General features: G+C 43.3%; 1 protein-coding gene across 2 annotated transcripts; it reads left to right on the plus strand.

The window, feature by feature from the left end:
• The first annotated feature begins 1634 nt into the window (after positions 1–1634).
• ZNF350 (zinc finger protein 350) lies at positions 1635–19473 on the plus strand. Of its 2 annotated transcripts, XM_023182546.1 has the most exons (6): positions 1680–1753; positions 7381–7505; positions 12710–12901; positions 14614–14740; positions 15071–15166; positions 17600–19473. In XM_023182546.1, exons 3-6 carry the CDS (start codon positions 12887–12889, stop codon positions 18961–18963), a joined length of 1602 nt encoding a protein of 533 aa, XP_023038314.1. In that variant the 5' UTR covers positions 1680–1753; positions 7381–7505; positions 12710–12886; the 3' UTR covers positions 18964–19473. The 2 variants fall into 2 exon arrangements, with proteins under 2 accessions (XP_023038313.1, XP_023038314.1); XM_023182545.1 differs by lacking the exon at positions 7381–7505 and having other exon boundaries at positions 1635–1753.
• Positions 19474–19927: the final 454 nt, after the last annotated feature.

Here is a 19927-nt window from a genome sequence, read left to right on the forward strand (position 1 = left end):
CTCCGCCTCCCGGGTTCAAGCAATTCTCCTGCCTCAGGCTCCTGAGTAGCTGGTATTACAGGCGCACGCAACCGTGTCCGGGTAATTTTTGTATTTTTAGTAGAGACAGGGTTTCACCATCTTGGCCAGGCTGGTCTTGAACTCCTGACCTCAGATGATCCACCTGCCTCGGCCTCCCAAAGTGCTGGGATTACAGGTGTGAGCCACCGTGCCCCACCTCACTTTCTTCAATGTTGTGTTTAGAAGCACAAACTTAGAAAAAAATTAAGTCCACTTTATTAATTTTATTTCGTTTTATGGCTCATCCTTTACTCTCGTCTCAGAATTAACCCACGTTCATGAAGATTATCTCCCTTTTTCTTCTCTAACTTTTATACTTTTACCTCTTAAACTTAGATCAATGATCTATTTTAAGTTAACTTTTGTGTATGGTTTAAGGGTCATAACTCATTTTTCTGCATGTGGATATCCAGTTATCCCAGTGCCGCTTGTTGAAAAGACTATCCTTATTGAATTGTCTTGGCACTTTTGTCAAAAAGCTCTTAATATTTTTATACTCTCAATTCTGGTTCTGCTTTTCCCATTGGCACCTTTACTAAAAGTGACCTTTCTAGGAGGCCCAACCCCAATCATAGGTGCCTCCTCTTTTCCTTTAGTCTGTCATGGCCAGGCTTACATCATAACTCCTCAAAATCTCTTCTTTCTTTTCTTCTTTCTTCTTCCTTCCTTTCTTCCTTTCTTTCTTCTTCCTTCTTCCTTCTTCTTCCTCTTTCTCTTCTTCTTCTTCTTTAAATAATAACTATGTTTTCGAGGCCAGGCGTGGTGGCTCACGCCTGTAATCCCAGTACTTTGGGAGGCTGAGGCAGGCAGATCACGAGGTCAGGAGATCGAGACCATCATGGCCAACATGGTGAAACCCCGTCTCTACTAAAAATACAAGAATTAGCCGGGCGTGGTGGCGCGTGCCTGTAGTCCCAGCTACTGGGGGGTGCTGAGGCAGGAGAATCGCTTGAACCGGGAAGGCAGAGGTTGCAGTGAGCTGAAATCTTGCCATTGAACTCCAGCCTGAGGACAGAGCAAGACTCCACCTCAATAAAATTATAATTATTTTTTCTTTCTTCACCCCCACCCCGAATACTTACTATTTTTCTGTTCTTAAAAACCTCTTCCTGCAAGCTGTTTTTCGCGAGACGCTTTCCCGTGGGTGTTTGCCTACCTGATGTGTTGCCTTTTCCCTTTCTACCTGATACGTTAGCTTTTCCATTTCCAATTCATTCTCTGGGATACCTACACCTGGCTGCACTGTTACTTGTCTTTTTCAAACCCTTTTTTTTTTTTTTTAATTTAACCAAGTGGATGGCAAAGTGCTAAAGGAAATTTAGCTTGCCCCATATTTGCCTCATAAAGCTTGAGTCTCTGAAAATCTGCCCCTTTTCGCAAGACTTTAAGTGCCAGGAAATGAGGCGATTTCAGTGACTTCTCATCTTCCCTGGCTGCTGGCTCAAAAACCTGCCATTGCCGCTGTACGTCCGATTTTCAAACATGGCTGCCGTTGTGGAGCCACGGCTATGGGCGCGGCCATATTACAGCCTAGGAAACGCCGTAAATGCGGTTGTCCTTGCTCTTTTAAACATTTTAGGTTCTTCTCGGCCGCCGTAGGTGGACCATAAACCTGTGCGAGGACTCCAGAAGTAGAAGGAGTTTACGGAAGTGTAACGTTGAGGCCCTCCTTGTGGATCTGGAGAAAATAGAGGTCAGTGTGTGGTTTTGTCTCTGAAAGTTTTTTGTCCCAGTTCAGGTTTTGTCTCAGTGGAAGGTTTGGGAGGTCTGAGGACGTGGTGTATCCTGGACCACGTAGTGTTTCGCAGGAAGACCGGGGAGCGCCGGGGTGCAGCCATTTGGGAGATACCTGGTGGGAGTCTGTGATCCCCGTGTCTGTGGGCCGCGTGCCTTTGGTGTGAGTACAGTGACTAAGGGTCTGTGGTGATCAACGACCGTGTCCTAACTGTCAAGTTATGGATCACTCTGCTTGTAAAGGATGGAGGTGGCGCTTAGGATCGATGCGGCGTCTGCTTCGGGTTCAGGATTTAATTTGGGACTCAGTGATGTTGGAGTCGGGGAGGATGCCCTTCACTGGAGAGTGTCTGGTCTGTGGTTCGAATGAGTAAGAGGCATGGGGCCAGTGTCTGTGGTACAAAGGCTTGTGAGGGCTGAAGCTTTCAAGACTTTGGAGCCCTGGGTTCTGGATTGAGGTTCGAACCTTAGTTACTGGGGCAAAAGGCGACACAGCCCCCAGCATTAGTTCGAAACCATATATCTACTCTTCTGATCCTTGAAGTGGCTATTTACAGATTAGGGGGTCAAGTTCAGTCATACCCTCCGATTATGTATTGTCTGTGACTGCAAAGGCAGTGTTGAGTTGTTGTGACAGAGACCTCATGGCCGGCAAAATCGAAAATGTTGCCAACTTCTGCATTCACTTCTTTTATTTTTTATTTATTTTTTATTTTTATTTTTTGAGACGGAGTCTCGCTCTGTCGCCCAGGCTGGAGTGCAGTGGCCGGATCTCAGCTCACTGCAAGCTCCGCCTCCTGGGTTTACACCATTCTCCTGCCTCAGCCTCCGGAGTAGCTGGGACTACAGGCACCCGCCACCTTGCCCGGCTAGTTTTTTGTATTTTTAGTAGAGACGGGGTTTCACCGGTTAGCCAGGATGGTCTCGATCTCCTGACCTCGTGATCCGCCCGTCTCGGCCTCCCAAAGTGCTGGGATTACAGGCTTGAGCCACCGCGCCCGGCCTTATTTTTTATTTTATTTTATTTTATTTTTTTATTTTTGAGACGGAGTTTCGCTTTTGTCTCCCAGGCTGGAGTGCAGTGGCACAATCTCGGCTCATTGCAACCTCCGCCTTCCGGGTTCAAGCGATTCTCCTGCCTCAGCCTCCCGAATAACTGGGATTACAGGCGCACGCCACCACGCCCGGCTAGTTTTGTATTTTTAGTAGAGACGGGGTTTTACCACGTTGGCCAGGCTGGTCTCGAACTCCTGATCTCCGGTGATCCGCCCGCCTCGGCCTTCCAAAGTGCTGAGATTACAGGCGTGAGCCACCGCGCCCGGCCTTCACTTCTTTTTTTTTTTTTTTTTTTGGAGACGGAGTCTTGCTCTGTCACCCAGGCTGGAGTGCTGTGGCCGGATCTCAGCTCACTGCAAGCTCCGCCTCCCGGGTTCACGCCATTCTCCTGCCTCAGCCTCCCGGGTAGCTGGGACTACAGGCGCCCGCCACCTCGCCTGGCTAGTTTTTTGTAGTTTTTAGTAGAGACGGGGTTTCACCGTGTTAGCCAGGATGGCCTCGATCTCCTGACCTCGTGATCCGCCCGTCTCGGCCTCCCAAAGTGCTGGGATTACAGGCTTGAGCCACCGCGCCCGGCCTTCACTTCTTAATATAGAGTGACAGTGGTGCTTGCCTGTCTTATATTCACACTTTGTTATCAGAATCTCCATTTCGTGAAGTATTCATCCCCGTGGCTAGGTGACCCAAATCCCAGTTTCTTAGTAAGGCCTGGTTGGTCTTAGCCAATCTTGGTGATTCCAGTTGCCATTGCTAGCGATAGGTTTGACATGTAAATGAGCTTAGGCATATGGTGCAATTCTAGCCAACTATATATGCGGAAATCTGCCTGGGAGTTTCTGAGGGAGCATTTTCTTTTTTAAATATGTAATTTCTTGAATCTCGTCTTCCTTGTTGGTGATGATATCGCCTGAAAATAACCTTAATTTTCTGTCTTACTTCGTAATGCTTGTAATTCATTCTTATCTTAATGCATTGGCTCAACTTTCCAATACAAAGTAGGAAAATAGAGTGTTAGTGGACATCACCCGTTGTATTGTCTGGAGTTAACACCTTCCCTGGAGGTAAAGTGTTTGGTATCGTTGATCTCTTCCTTTACTTTGTTAATTTTTCTAGATTTACATATTTTAAATGTACAATTTAATTATCATGGAGGCAATATATGTATAAGCAATCATTGCCCACATCAAGAAATAGAATATAGTTAGCACGCCAGTGGTGTTCTGTGAGCCTGTTTCCATCCTCACACCGAAAAGTATTTTAGGCTTTTCTTTATATAATTAATCATTATTTATCACTGTAGTTAATACAGTTTTGCCTGTTTTAAACTCTATATATCAATGGAATTGTACATCATTGTTTTTTTGTGTCAGCCTTCTTTTGCTCATTATTGGTGAGGGTCTTTCCTGTTGCATCTGAGTATATTTTCTTTCTTTTTTTTTTTTTTTTTTGAGACGGAGTCTCGCTCTGTCGCCCAGGCTGGAGTGCAGTGGCCGGATCTCAGCTCACCGCAAGCTCCGCCTCCCGGGTTTATGCCATTCTCCTGCCTCAGCCTCCGGAGTAGCTGGGACTACAGGCGCCCGCCACCTCGCCCGGCTAGTTTTTTGTATTTTTTAGTAGAGACGGGGTTTCACCGTGTTAGCCAGGATGGTCTCGATCTCCTGACCTCGTGATCCGCCCGTCTCGGCCTCCCAAAGTGCTGGGATTACAGGCTTGAGCCACCGCGTCCGGCCGCATCTGAGTATATTTTCTTTGCTCAATGACAGCGATCAGGCAAATTTACAGTAGATATTTTAGGGCTTGCAGGCTACATATGGTCTCTTGCATATGCTAATTTGCTTTTTGTTTTACAGTCCTTTAAAAATATAAAAAGCATTCTTGCAGGCTGGGCCAAAAGTATAATAGGTTTTCTATCACGTTCCATTGTGTAAAGTATAGTAGGTTTTTTTCTATTATTAATTACATTTGTATTGCCTAAAGCTTGTATTATTATGAATAATGCATCTGTGAAAATTTGTGTAAATGTCCTTTCGTTCATATGTGCTCTCATTTGGGGGAAGCAGATATATATACCTAGATATATACCTCAGAGTAAAATTGCTGCTTCACAGGGTGTGTATAACTTCAATCAAAATAAGTGTCAAACTGTTTTCTAAAGTGGTTGTTCCCCTAGCAGAATAGAGTTTGCTTTATAGGGTGTTTTATGTGACCTGTTTAAAATATCTGGCCATACCCTAATAACATTGAGAGATTCTCCTAAATTAATCTTCTTTAAAGCTTTATTGATATGTTTCTACCATTGAAATTGACAGTTGATCCTAAATGGTTTTTGTGTATGTTGTGAGGGGGGGTTTAACCTTCTGTCCCCATCCCCAGTACCATTTATTGATTTTTTTTTTTTTTTTTTTTTTTTGATAGAGTCTTGCTCTTGTGGCCCAGGCTGGAGTGTAGTGGCGCGATCTTGGCTCAACTGCAACCTCTGCCTTCTGGGCTCAAGTGATTCTTGTGCCACAGCCTCCTGAGTAGCTGGCATTACCAGCATACGCCACCTTGCCCGGCTACTTTTTGTATTTTTAGTAGAGCCGGGGTTTCACCATGATGGCCAGGCTGGTCTCGAACTCTGGCCTCAAGTGATCCACCTGCCTGAAGGGAGCCTGCCCCTCCACACCTGTGGAGACTAAGAAAAGAACTACGACACAGAGACAAAGTATAGAGGAAGAAAAGTGGACCCAGGGCACCGGTGTTCAGTATACAGTGGACCCGCACTGGCACTGGTCTCTGAGTTTTCTTAGTATTTATTGCTAACTATTTTTACTATCTTTGTGAGGGGAATGTGGCAGGACTATAGGGTAATGGTGGGGAGAGGGTCAGTAGGAAAACGTGAGTAAAGGACTCCGTGTTATAAATAAGTTTAAGGAAAGGTGTTGTGTCTTGTTGTATACGTAGCCCAGATTTATGTTTGACTTTACACAAACATCTTAGTGTAGTAAAGAGTAGTATTGCTGCCAGTATGTTTCACCTTTAGTCATAAGGTGGTTTTCTCCTATCTTAGTAAATAGAATGTACGATCACATTTTACACTGAGACATCCCATTCCCAGGGATGAGCAGGAGACAGATGCCTTCCTCTTATTTTAACTGTAAAGAGGCCGTCCTCTTTTACTAATCCTCCTCAGCACAGACCCTTTACGGGTGTTGGGCTGGGGGACGGTCAGGTCTTGCGCTTGCCACAAGGTCATATCTCAGGCTGTCTTCAGTGGGGGGAAACCTTGGACAATACGCAGGCTTTTTTGGGCAGAGGTCCCTGTGGCCTTCCGCAGTGTATTGTGTCCCTGAGTACTCAAGACTGGAGAATGGCGATGACTTTTACCAAGCATACTGCCTGCAAACATATTTTTAACAAAGCACATCCTGCACAGCCGTAAATTCATTAAACCTTGAGTCAATACAGCATGTTTCTGCAAGCTCAGGGTTGGGGCTAGGGTTACAGATTAACAGTGTCTCAAGGCAGAAGAATTTTTCTTAGTACAGATTAAAATGGAGTTTCTTATGTCTTCCTCTTTCTACATAGACACAGTAACAGTCTGATCTCTGTTTCTTTCCCCCACACCTGCCTCAGCCTCCCAAAGTGCTAGGATTACAGGCACGAGCCACAGCACCCTCAGTTCTATTTATTGAAAAGACAGCCTTTATCACTTCCCTGTAGTGCTGTCATTGTCATTGAGTCTCTGTATGTGGTTAATTCCACTTCTAAGGATTTTATTCTGTTCCTTTGTCCTATTTGTCCGTTATTGTACTAATATTGTGCTGTCCTAATTAAAGTACCTTTATAAGTCCTCATAACTGATATGGCAAGTCTTCTAACTTTTCAAACTTAAAAAAAGTTTATAGCTATTTAAACTATTATCAGTTTGGGATTTTGACTGTGATTTCGTTGAATCTGTAGATTTGGGAGACTTGACATTTTAAAAATGCTTTGTTTTCCAACCCCTCTTTATAATACATCTTTGAATTTATTTAAAACTGTTAAAATTTATCTCAGTATTTCAAATTTTAAAAATATGTTTGAGTTCTTCTAAATGATATTGTTCATGTCAACCTAAAAGAGGAAACTGCACAAAATATAATTTTAAAGAGTTTACTTTGATCTGAAATGAGGACAGCTGCCTGGGAAAATACTTTCAGGTTGCCTTGGTACCTGCTCTGTTAGGATTTTGTTACAAGCAGGTTTTACAGGCAAAAGGGAACAAACCGTGAGCTGACATAAAGTTGTTTGGCAAGAATTCTCATTGGTTTACAGAAATAACATCAATTAGTGATTGGCTATACATTGTTAACTATGGGGTTTTGAGTTATCCTTTCCAGTGAATGGCATTTTATGGCTACTTGGTGTGAGTTCCTCTAGAGCCTACATACAAGTGGCTTTAAGAGATAATTATTTAGCTTGAGGGGGAAATGAGATGTGACTGTTGTCACATTAAATTTTTTTTTTTTTTAGTTTTTAATTTTTTCTTTTCTTTTTTTTTTTTTTCAGGGGAACCCGTATCAGAAAGACTGCTGTCACATTTTAATGCCTCTCTAGACCTGATAATTTTAGACCTGATAATTTTAATGTCTCTCTAGACTCCTTTAAAGGGAGTCACATTCCTCAGATAAAAGGTTTTATTTCTTTCTCATTTATAAATTTCATTTTGTTTGTTGATGGTCTGTTTGTTCTGTCAGTTACTAGGAGAGGTCTGTTAAAGTCTTCTTTTAGTCTGAATTTTCTATTTCTTGTTTTTGGTTCTATTTTTTGCTGTATACATTTCAAGACTGTTGTTAGGGGTATAGATGTGGAGTATTTCTACGAATGAAGAGCCAAGTCGCACCTCTTTTCCGTGAGCATCGTTTCTCTTTCTCTCTGATGATTCTTTAGGATTTCTGGTCAGTTTTGTCTAAGATATAGTTATAACAGATTATCTTTCGTTACTCTCTCTGTGACATATTGTCTCCAATCTTTTATTCTCAGACTTCCCCTATCATGTGTTTCAGACATATCAACTATAATAACCGTATGTGGGGAGGCCAAGGCGGGTGTATCATGAGGTCAGGGGTTCAAGGCCAGCCTGACCAAGGTGGTGAAACCCCATCTCTACTAAAAATACAAAAATTAGCCAGGTGTGATGGCGGGCTGTAACCCACATGGACCTATGGGACTGAACAAAGAGGGGGCAAACGCGGGAATAAAGACAAGAGACAAAAGAGTATATTTGGAAGAAGGGATCGGGGTCACCTTGCCTCTAGTGGACAAGGGCCCTGAGCACCACATGGCTTGTCCATCTCCTGTAAAACACAAGCATACGCTCATCCCCATGTCAGTAAATCCACCGGGCCTTTCCATTGTCCTTATGGGGATTTCCATAACACTTTCAGATAAACTTTCCTCTTTGCCTCCAACAGTTGCCAATGTCTTTTTGCTGGAGTCTTACCATCCGTACCAGGAGTCAGAAAATTTAAAGTAAATAAGGCTAAATATAGTTTTGATTGAGGTGGTAGCTGGCCTCCTATACCCCCTTTTTGTCTTTTCAACATGCAGTGTAATGTTTGATGTGCCCATCCTGTACATTTTACTGACACATCAGCTCCTGTATACATAAGCCTATAAAATGTCTTTCCTTTAATTTGTACTACACAGGTAGGTCTATTAGAGGCAATGGGTTGGCATAGATAGATTTCCCGTGTAGCTGTGCTCCCAAACCCTTTATTTCTTCATTTCTCTTTTCGTGGGGAAGGGTGTAATTCACAGGGAATAAGCAATAATTGAGCAATATATTCTCCTGGTTCAAAAACCCAAAGATCTTGTGACATTAAAACTACTTGAATTTCTCTTTCATCATCAGAGTCTATCACTCCTGGGACTACAGTGATGCCTTACAAGTTAAGGCGGCTTTTGTCTAAAATTAGTCCCATGTGTCCTGTTCGTAAAGGTCACCAAATACCAGTGGGAACTTTGATAGGTTTGTCTCCCCTAACTAATGTGATTCTTTCTCTGGTGGGTTGATCTAATCCTGCACTTCCTGGTGTTCCTGGGTTGAGGGAGTCAGTGTGCCTCCAGGAACTCATCCCTGAAACGGGGTTGTGATCTGCACTGGGAATAACCTCATTGTTTGAAGGGCCCGGGTCCAGGCCCCTGTCTCGTTTGCTGACGGGGGATGGGGGGGCGGTGTGCCATTCTGATGACATTTTGAGCAGCACTAGTTAGCCCAGTGATTTCCTTTGTTACAGTGAGGACAGAGTCCTGGTGTTTTTTCTGCTGGGGAGTGAACTGCATTGTCATATCCTTTCTGTCCTGAGATCTGGCGGCATTCCTTTTTTAAATGTCCAGTTTTTCCAGTTATAATATTTTCCCATTTTAGGGTTTGACCCTTGGCTCCTTTTAGATTTGTCAACTGCTAAATTAGTCATTGCTTATGCTAACATTGCAGGTCGATGAAACTGAGTTCCTATATCCTGACAAGCTCTGAGAAAATTTGCCAAGATTTTTGTACCCCTCACCAGTGCTAGTGCACGTTTACAATCCACGTCTGCATTCTCAAAAGCTAAAGTTAAGGTTAGCATTTCTGCAGCCATAGTACGAGGAATCTAATGCGTCACTGCCTTTTGTAATCTTGCAAGAAATTGTGCATAGGGTTCCTGTGACCCTTGCATGACATATAGAAAGGATCGTGCTGTGACTCCCTCTTCAGGATTGTGGCCCGGGCGTGTTTAGCGGCCTGTGCACACTGCTGATAAGCAGCATCTGGGAATGCCATTTGATGTTCTAGGCCTGAATAAGGGCCATTACCTAACAGCGTATCCTCTTTAATGTCTCCATATCCAGCAACACGGTTCTGTTTAGCCTGGTCTGCACACATTTCTTGCCATTTTAAATTCCATGTCACATATGCACTAGTAGACAAGCAAGTTCACGCCAAGTGTCTCACATCAAAGGGTAAAAGACACATAGCACCAAACACAGATTCTAGCAATCCTAAGGTGAATGGGATCTGTATGCCATTATTTACCACTCTCGCTTTTAATTCCTTCAGCAACTTAAACTCCAGTGGGGTGTGTTCATGAATAACCTGCTGTGGATTGTTTGGATCAGGCCTTAGGGAAATAGGAAAAGCACAAGGTCCTAAGGGCTCTCCAGCTGTGACAGCAGAACATAAAATTCTTTGTATTGGGGTTTCTGTTTCTGCCACCGAAGAAGGCTGTATAGATGTTTCTGCAACTGGAGTAGGCCGTATAGGCCAATTTTTATCCTCCCTCTCCTGTTTTTTATTTTCAGTTGGAACTGTGGGTGGGGTAACAGCCTGCTGTCCCACAGAATAATAATGAGATAATGGCAGAAATACAGTACGAACTAACTCCAAGTAGATAAAACAGAAAAATCAACTTTAAAACCTTTTTGTTGAACCTGTTTTAATCCTTCTCCTGCTCTGTCCCACTTTTCCACATCAAGAGTGCCTGCCTGTGGAAACCATGGGTTATGCGTAATAACTTTTTGTGGCTTCTGCAGGAGGTTAGTAAGTGTCTGCGAATTAACCTGAGCTCCAGACTGTCTCAACAGAACTTTAAGCAACTGCACATAATGTTTTTCTTCAGTAGACAGATTCTTTCCCTTGTTACCCTGATTCAGAAAATTTTCCAGTACTTCTTTAAAGCACTGTTCCCGGTGCCTCTTGAGGGCGCTGACCTTATATCCACTGCCAGCAGACTCATCCCGGGGGCCCGTTCACCTTGTCAATTTCAGTTCCCCTGCTCTGGCAGACCTTCATTCACATCCATGAAGTCCCACGTTTAGACGCCACTAGTTGGGTGTCCTTGGAGTGCCTGTTCTGAGTTGCCATTTGTAACCTGCTCCGACCTAGGTGGACTGAACAAAGGGGGGCGAACGTGGGAATAAAGACAAGAGACAAAAGAGTATATTTGTATGAAGGGATCGGGGGCATCTTGCCTCTAGTGGACAAGGGCCCTGAGCTTTACACAGTCCTCCATATTTATTAGGCAAAAGAGATAGTGAGAAGGTGGGGTGGAGGAAGGGGTCAGCTGCTCAGTCCAGAGTAGGGTTTGCAAGAATACATTCTCTACATGTTGCAGTAGTAACCTTGGTGCCAGGGAGTGATTGTCTCCAGCAAACCTTCTGTCGGCGGGAGCAGTCGTGAGTTTGCTCACATCCTTCATTCATGATAAACGGTTTGCTATTTGATCATTTGAACGCTGAGACTGAGGTTGCAGTGAGCCAAAATCGCACCATTGCACTCCAGCCTGGGCAACAGAGCAAGACTCCATCTAAAAAAAAAAAAAAAAAATTAAAAACCCAGATGTTATTCGATTTTAATTTTTAATCCATTCTAACAGTTTTGAGGCATTTATATTTAATGTAATTAACTGGAATCCATGTTCTGTTTTTACTTAGCATAAATTCTTAATGTAATGTAATTTTCTTAGTACATTTTATTTTAAAACAGCTATCTAAATGCATTGTATTTGCTCTTTTTGCTCTATCTTTTTGATTCTCTTCTTTTGGATGATTTTCTTACTATTATTTTTCCCCCTTTTGTTGGCTTGGAAATTATGTACTTTAAAACAATTACTAGGTTGTTTGTGTGTGTGTGTGTGTGTGTGTGTGTGTGTGAGAGAGAGAGAGAGAGAGAGAGTTTCGTTCTTTTTGCCCTGGCTGGACTGCAATGGCACGGTCTTGTCTCATGCAACCTCCGTCTCCCGGGTTCAAGTGATTCTCCTGCCTCAGCTTCCGGAATGACTGTATTTTTAGTAGAGATGGGGTTTCACCATGTTGGCCAGGCTGGTCTCAAACTCCTGATGTCAGGTGATCCGCCCGCCTCAGCATCCCAAAGTGCTGGGATTACAGGCCTGAGCCACTGTGCCTGGACTTAGTAGTTTTAATTGTAACACTAGAGATTACATGTAGTGTGCAACCTTTGTCATATTCTTCTGCTAATTAGGACTTTTCCATTCTACAGAAAACTTAGAGCACATCAACTTCATTTACCACCTAATTTATCCAGTAAATTATTGTGTATTTTAGCTATTTATGTATTTAAAACCTCCTAAAATACTGTCACTACTGTTTTTATGACAATGCTGATGATTTGCCCAGTACATTGGCTTTCAAACTGAAGCATGTCCTCACAGGGTGTATGTACAAAGACTTTTGAAGAGGTGTGTGAACACACATGATGTAAACGAAAACAGACCAGCTCCTCTTCTTGCTGATTGTCTCTTTTCTACAACTAATCTGCCTGAGAGTTCAGCAGCTCCTGAGGCGTGGTGCTATGGTGGGTCTCATTTCCTGCATGCCTTCACAGTCCTTTCACAGAAACGTCACAAAGGCATACTTCTACCACAGTAGGAATCCTCAACATTATTGGCCAGAGGGATAAAATCTGGGGCTCCAGGCCGGGCGCGGTGGCTCAAGCCTGTAATCCCAGCACTTTGGGAGGCCGAGACGGGCGGATCACGAGGTCAGGAGATCGAGACCATCCTGGCTAACACGGTGAAACCCCGTCTCTACTAAAAAAATACAAAAACTAGCCGGGCGAGGTGGCGGGCGCCTGTAGTCCCAGCTACTCCGGAGGCTGAGGCAGGAGAATGGCATAAACCCGGGAGGCGGAGCTTGCAGTGAGCTGAGATCCGGCCACTGCACTCCAGTCCGGGCGACAGAGCGAGACTCCGCCTCAAAAAAAAAAAAAAAATCTGGGGCTCCAAATAAAGGTATAGTTAACTATGTTGGGGGCATCGTTTTAAGATGAGTGCCTAGGAGCAGTGACAGTATCTGGGCCCAGAGAAAATGTACCACTTACATTGAATTTGTTCTTCAGCCCACAGGTTCTGACTCCTCAGGAGAAAAAGCATCACCCGAAGAGGGAGGAAGTGGATTCGGGTATCACCATTTCTAGGGGCACACTTGAGTGAAGACTGAGACTTCTGAAGAGAACTCCAGAAGATACAAAGACAGACCGTCCCGGTTGAATGCTGTTTTCCAAGAACAGAAGAAAATGATCCAGGCCCAGGTAACTGACTTATGGTTTGTTTTATTCTTTCCTTTGTTCCATAATAGATTTCTAGAAGCGTATACACATCTATCTCACTAATATAAAAAGCATAAATTTCAAAAAGCAGGATCTGGAGATAAATGAGCTTAGTTTTTAAACTCAATATCATGCAAAATAGTAGGATAAGGAAGATAATGTTCATAGCATTAACACTGAATTATTAATTTTGTGACATCATGCATGGCTGGAAGATCCTGTGGGTTATATTAGCTGTCAGCCTGCATCTAATATCTCTGACAGCCAATATCACAAGAAAATCATGATTTACATGGTATGTCCTGGTTTTGAATATAAAACAGATTACTTCCTGGGGGGATGCCATTATTTCATGGCACTTTGGTCTCAGGAAATTTCTTCAGTGGTTCTTCCTAGAGGTGATGTGGCGGATGGTGTCCAGAATAGCAGCTTTCTCATAAATGCAGATGCAGGTTTCCTGTGACTATTTCTTGAAGGATTCCTTATGTACCGCTATGGAATATGAAGGGGGCCGGCCCCTCTACACCTGTGGGTGTTTCTCATGGGGTGGGACGAGAGACTGAGAAAAGAAATAAGACACAGAGACAAAGTATAGAGAAAGAAAAGTGGGCCCAGGGGACCGGTGCTCAGCATACGGAGGACCTGTGCCGGCAATGGTCTCTGAGATCCCTCAGTATTTATTGATCACTATCTCTACTATCTCAGTGAGGGGGATGTGGCAAGACTATAGGGTAATGCTGGGGAGAGGGTCAGCAGGAAAACATGTGAGCAAAGATCTCTGTATCATAAATAAGTTTAAGGAAAGGTGCTGTGCCTGGATATGCATGTAGTCCAGATTTATGTTTGACTTTGCACAAACATCTCGGTGCAGTAAAGAGCAGTATTGCCACCAGCATGTCTCACCTCCAGCTCTAAGGTGGTTTTCTCCTATCTCAGTAAATAGAGCACACAATTGGGTTTTACACCGAGACATTCCATTTCCCAGCAAGAGCAGGAGACAGACACCTTCCTCTTATCTCAGTTGCAAACAGGCCTTCCTCTTTCACTCATCCTCCTCAGCCCAGACCCTTTATGGATGTTGGGCTGGGGGACAGTCAGGTCTTTCCCTTCCCAGGAGACCATATCTCAGGCTATCACATGGGGAGAAACCTTGGACAATACCTGGCTTTCCTGGGCAGAGGTCCCTGCAACCTTCCACAGTGTATTGTGTCCCTGGGTACTTGAGATGAGAGAATGGTGATGACTTTTACCAAGCATACTGCCTTCAGGCACTTGTTTAACAAAGCACATCCTGCACAGCCCTAAATCCATTAAACCCTGAGTCAACACAGCACATGTCTCGGCGAGCACAGGGTTGGGGCTAGGGTTACAGATTGACAGCATCTCAAGGCAGAAGAATTTCTCTTAGTACAGAACAAAATGGAGTTCCTTATGTCTACTTCTTTCTACACAGACACAGTAACAGTCTGATCTCTCTTTCTTTTCCCCACATGGGGGAATGGAGGATAATTGAATATACAATGACATAATATTATATTAGGACTTTACTTCTTCCACAGTGTATTTAAAAAAAACAACAACAACTATTTGGTATAAAGACACAGCCTGTAGAGTGGAAATGAGCAGAAAAACTTTAGCATTTCTTCCATATCATCAAAAAGACATCACTTTATTAAACAGGACTGTTATTACAGGAATCCATAACACTGGAGGATGTGGCTGTGGACTTCACCTGGGAGGAGTGGCAGCTCCTGGGCCCTGCTCAGAAGGACCTGTACCGGGACGTGATGTTGGAGAACTACAGCAACCTGGTGGCAGTGGGTGAGGACAGCTGCCCTGTGTCACTCAGAGGGTGCCCAGTCAGTGGCCTTCCTTTCTCAGATGCTTACCTCTTTGGAATGCCTGCAGTACTCTGAAGTGTTAGATTCTCAGATCCTTCTCTTGCTCCCACACAAGATGGTGTAATCTACCCTCTTGTGAGAGAAAAAACTTGATGTTACAGATATGAAACTAAACTTTCATAGTTTCAGATATGAAACTAAACTTTCCATATTTTAAGAAACTCAAGTTTCCTGAAATGTAGCATTCTTCGTCTTGACATTGCCAGCCCAATTTGATAAGTCTAAGTCCTCTATCATTTCCCATGAACAGGGTATCAAGCCAGCAAACCGGATGTATTCTTCAAGTTGGAACAAGGAGAACCACCATGGACAACAGAAGATGGAATCCACAGTGGAGCCTGTTCAGGTGAGAGAACCCACAAGGCAGAAGGCTGTGGAAGTCACATTCTAAGTCGGTCAGAGAAGGCAACACAGCTGTGAAGGGGGTTTGAGGATATGTAAACAGTTCCTCTACTCATCTCTCTCCCAGTGTGAGACCTGTTTTTCTTTGTAGGAATTTGAGTTTAAAAAAAAAAAATCCCTTTATCTCTTCAGAGATCTGATTCTTTATTTTATCTACATATTTTTTGTTTGCCTGCATAATTTTCTTCTTCCTCGGGTTTCAAGTATTTCCCTTCTTCATGTCCTTCCACCTCTCTTGTTATGAAATTCCACCTTCCAGGCCTCTCTCCAAAGAGGAAACTTCTCAAACTCCTGCCCCTTCGTGCCCCTTGACTAATGCTGACCTCCCCTCTTAACACCTCCGCTGTGTTGGATGTGACAGTGGCTTCCTCAGGGTAAACTAGGCTTTCACTGTGCGTTGGCTTCCTTGGCTTCTCTTTTTCCTTATTCTTAGGTTCACCAAAGGCCCCATTTTCCATTTTCTCATCTGTGCCCTTCACTCTTCAAAGTTCCCTTCATTCTAGTAAGTTAAGCGCCTTCCGTTCCCTGGAGGAGAGTCCCAAACTGACATCTCCCGGTTGCTACCTAACACAGATTTTAGTTCTGTGTCATTTATTTGATGGCAACTCTCCCTTGAGTTCCTAGTAACTGCAAAGAACTAGAATCATCTTTCCTCCAAGAAAACCCCTGTTAAGTTTGTATTCTCGTTTGTTCCTGTACATCCTGAATCTTAGCCATCCAGGCATCACCTGTCTGAAGAGCTCTCTTCTTTAAAGGTATCTGCTAGTCATGATGAATCTCTAAGTAAAAAAGTCATTTTTAAAAATATCCTGCATTCCCAAGGCCAGCTTAAACCAGGTCATAACTCCTGCCCTACTCCCCTTTGATTCCTTTCTGTGTTTAATAATTTGCTTTTGTTTTTTTCCCTGTCGTATTCTGATGACACTAAGTCCCAGTTACCCATCAAAGTTCTCGTTTCAGTGATCTCTGTGATACAATACCATCCTGCTCACAAAGAGATTTCCATCTTCTTTCCTAAACCCTCCCCGGTGTGTTCCACACATATGATTACTTCCCTGACTCATTCCCTTAAAAATTACTTATTATTATTTATTTTTATTTATTTATTTTTTGAGACAGAGTCTCACTGTGTGCCCAGGCTGGAGTGCAATGGTGTGATCTTGGCTCATAGCAACCTCCGCCTCCTGGGTTCAAACGATTCTCATGCCTATCCCCAACACTAGCACCATACCTGGTACATGGTGATCATTCAGTAAGAGGATGTGGAATGGATGGATCTGTTCTTTAGATGAAATGGCCCTCCAACCTCTGGTCTGCTGGTCACAGTGAATTGCTTGTATTTTTAAGGTCTTTGTTTTGCAAGGCACATTTAGAAAGCAGCCAAATCTGTCTTTATTCATTATTAGTGATCTAACCTTGTTTTTATGCTAACTGCTTTCACCTTTTAGTTTGTTTATACTATTATTTGTTGCCAATGTGCAGGGAACATTAAACATGTAGTTTTATTTACACTCAGGTCATACAGTTATTACTAAAGAGACACCTCACATCAAGGCATTAAAAAAAAAATACTTTGGGGCCAGGTGCAGCAGCTCATACCTGTAATCCCAGCACTTTGGGAGACCGACGCGGGCAGATCACCTGAGGTCGGGAGTTTGAGATCAACTTGGCTAACATGGTGAAACCCTGTCTCTACTAAATATACAAAATTAGCTGGATGTGGTGGCACGTGCCTGTAATCCCAGCCACACGGAAGGCTGAGGCAGGAGAATCGCTTCCAAGGTTGCAGTGAGCCAGGATTGTGCCACTACACTCCAGCCTGGGCGACAGAGTGAGACTCTGTCTCCGTCCCACCCCCCGCAAAAAAAAAAAAGTACTTAGGCTGTGAGGCGGGATTGTGCCACTGCACTCCAGCCTGGGCGACAGAGTGAGACTCCGTCTCCCCCGCAAAAAAAGCAAAACAAAACAAGTTTGGTCATGAGCCGGAGTTGTGCCACTGCACTCCAGCATGGGTGACAGAGTGAGACTCCATCTCCCCGACTCAAAAAAAAAAAAAAAAAAAAAAACTTTGTCCAGGCACAATGGCTCACGTGAGGTCAGGAGTTTGAGACCAGCCTGGCCAACATGGTGAAACCCCGTCTGTACTAAAACTACAAAAATTAGCTGGGCGTGGTAGCAGGCACCTGTAATCCCAGCTACTTGGGAGGCTAAGGCAGAACAGTTGCTTGAACCCGGGAAGCGGAAGTTGCAGTGAGCTGAGATTGCAGCATTGCAGCAGAGTGAAACTCCATCTAAAAACAAACAAACAAACAAAAAAACCAAAACAGACTTTTACCTCAAATCAAAATGATGGAAATCTTTGTTCTTTTCTTTCTAGAAATCTGGAAAGTTGATGATCATGTGCTGAAGCGCTTGCATAGTGAAAGCCTAGTGAACAGAAGGAAACAATGTCATGAACATGATGCATTTGAAAATATCGTTCATTGCAGGAAAAGTCAGTTTCTGTTAGGGCAAAATCATGATATATTTGACTTACATGGAAAAAGTTTGAAATCAAATTTAACTTTAGTTAATAAGAGCAAAGGCTATGAAATAAAGAACTCTTTTGAGTTTACTGGAAATGGGGACTCCTTTCTTCATGCTAACCATGAACGACTTCGTACTGCAATTAAATTCCCTGCAAGTCAAAAACTCATCAGCACTAAGTCCCAATTCATCAGTCCCAAGCATCAGAAAACACGAAAATTGGAGAAGCATCATGTATGCAGTGAATGTGGGAAAGCCTTCATCAAGAAGTCTTGGCTAACTGATCACCAGGTAATGCATACAGGAGAGAAACCCCACAGATGCAGTCTATGTGAGAAAGCCTTCTCCAGAAAGTTCATGCTCACTGAACATCAGCGAACTCATACAGGAGAAAAACCTTATGAATGCCCTGAATGTGGCAAAGCCTTTCTCAAGAAATCACGGCTCAACATACATCAGAAAACACATACCGGAGAGAAACCCTATATATGCAGTGAATGTGGAAAAGGCTTCATCCAGAAAGGAAATCTCATCGTACACCAGCGAATTCATACAGGTGAGAAACCTTATATATGCAATGAATGTGGAAAAGGCTTCATTCAGAAGACTTGCCTCATAGCACATCAGAGATTTCACACAGGAAAGACGCCCTTTGTGTGCAGTGAATGTGGAAAATCCTGTTCTCAGAAGTCAGGTCTTATTAAACATCAAAGAATTCACACAGGAGAGAAACCCTTTGAATGTAGTGAATGTGGGAAAGCCTTTAGCACAAAGCAAAAGCTCATTGTCCATCAAAGGACTCATACAGGAGAGAGACCCTATGGCTGCAACGAGTGTGGGAAAGCGTTTGCGTATATGTCGTGCCTGGTTAAGCATAAGAGAATACACACAAGGGAGAAACAAGATGCAGTCAAGGTGGAAAATCCTCCTGCAGAGAAGCACAGCTTATTACACACCAGTGATGTCATGCAGGAGAAAAACTTCGCTAACGGGGTGACTACACAAGTGCCTTCCGTGGCCTCTCAGACATCACTAAACATCAGCGGCCTCCTGGCAAACAGGAACATAGTCCTTGTGGGACAGCCAGTGGTCAGATGTGCAGCCTCAGGAGATGATAGAGGATTTGCACAGGACAGAAACCTTGTGAATGCGGTGAATGTGGTTGTGCCTTCCGTGATCAATTATGTCTTATTTTATGTTACAGAAAACTCATAGGAAGAGAACTCAGATCTATGTGGAAAAAGAGTGGAGCAAAAATTTGTAGTTCATTATGTGGCTGAAAAGCATACACTGAGAGAAAATGTATAAGGCAGAGAAAGCCTGATAAACTCATCCTATTTAAATGTATGCTGTGATGCACAGGCAAAATCTGATGTTAGCCTAAACACATACACAACAATTGCTCTATTGTGTCAAATAAATGAGTAAAGGAAGCCCAAGTACTTTGAAGTGGAGGAAATGAAGTACTGTGAATTTTTAAAAGAGATGAAAGAATTGGTATCGGGGGTGTTGCAGTGACTGAAAAACCCCATAAGGGGCGGTTGGTGGGAAAGGACTAATACTGGAATGGTGGGATGTGGGACGCATTTGTGTCAATTCAGTTTCCTTAGACCAGTGTGAAGGATTAATTGAAAACCAGGACCATAAACTTTCAGAACTTTATATTACACAGAGGGATCTGTGAAACTAGTCATTTTGTTTCATTCAACAAATATTTTAAAATTATATCCTTTGTACCGTGTCCTGTTCCAGGAGCTGAGGTCAAAGAAGAAAAAGTCTGTGGTCTCCCAGAGAGTTTGTGGGGTTAATTTTAAGTGGTATCATTACACTCAGCTAATCTAGTCAGGGGATGCAAATATCTACATTAGGTGAAATGAACATGGAGTAACTGTGTCCAGGGGACACGATCATTTGTTGTTCAAGGAGTAGCAGAAGGACTGCTGTTAATGGTACTTAAGCACCTGAGTACAAAAATGAGGTTTTGTTTTGTTTTGTTTTTTATGCCCAGGTCTTACCTCTCCAAGAGATTACAAATTCCCTGCTAATTTTTGTGGCTACTTAAATTTTAGAATTAAAGAAACTGAACACAAAATTTAAAAAGTCAGTTCCCTCACTGCTCAAGAGCTGTATGTGAATAGCTGCTACCGAACTGGACGGCAGAGTGAACAGAACTTTGAGA

The sequence above is a fragment of the Piliocolobus tephrosceles genome, chromosome 21, assembly GCF_002776525.5.
Source record: "Piliocolobus tephrosceles isolate RC106 chromosome 21, ASM277652v3, whole genome shotgun sequence".
Classification (NCBI taxonomy): Eukaryota; Metazoa; Chordata; class Mammalia; order Primates; family Cercopithecidae; genus Piliocolobus; species Piliocolobus tephrosceles.

What these genes read in the sequence shown, in the direction of transcription:
- ZNF350 (XM_023182545.1), top strand. An exon ending in CAGCAACCTGGTGGCAGTGG is followed by an intron (nt 14,741 to 15,070) that starts GTGAGGACAGCT and finishes TCCCATGAACAG; the next exon opens with GGTATCAAGCCAGCAAACCG. An exon ending in CCACAGTGGAGCCTGTTCAG is followed by an intron (nt 15,167 to 17,599) that starts GTGAGAGAACCC and finishes TTTTCTTTCTAG; the next exon opens with AAATCTGGAAAGTTGATGAT.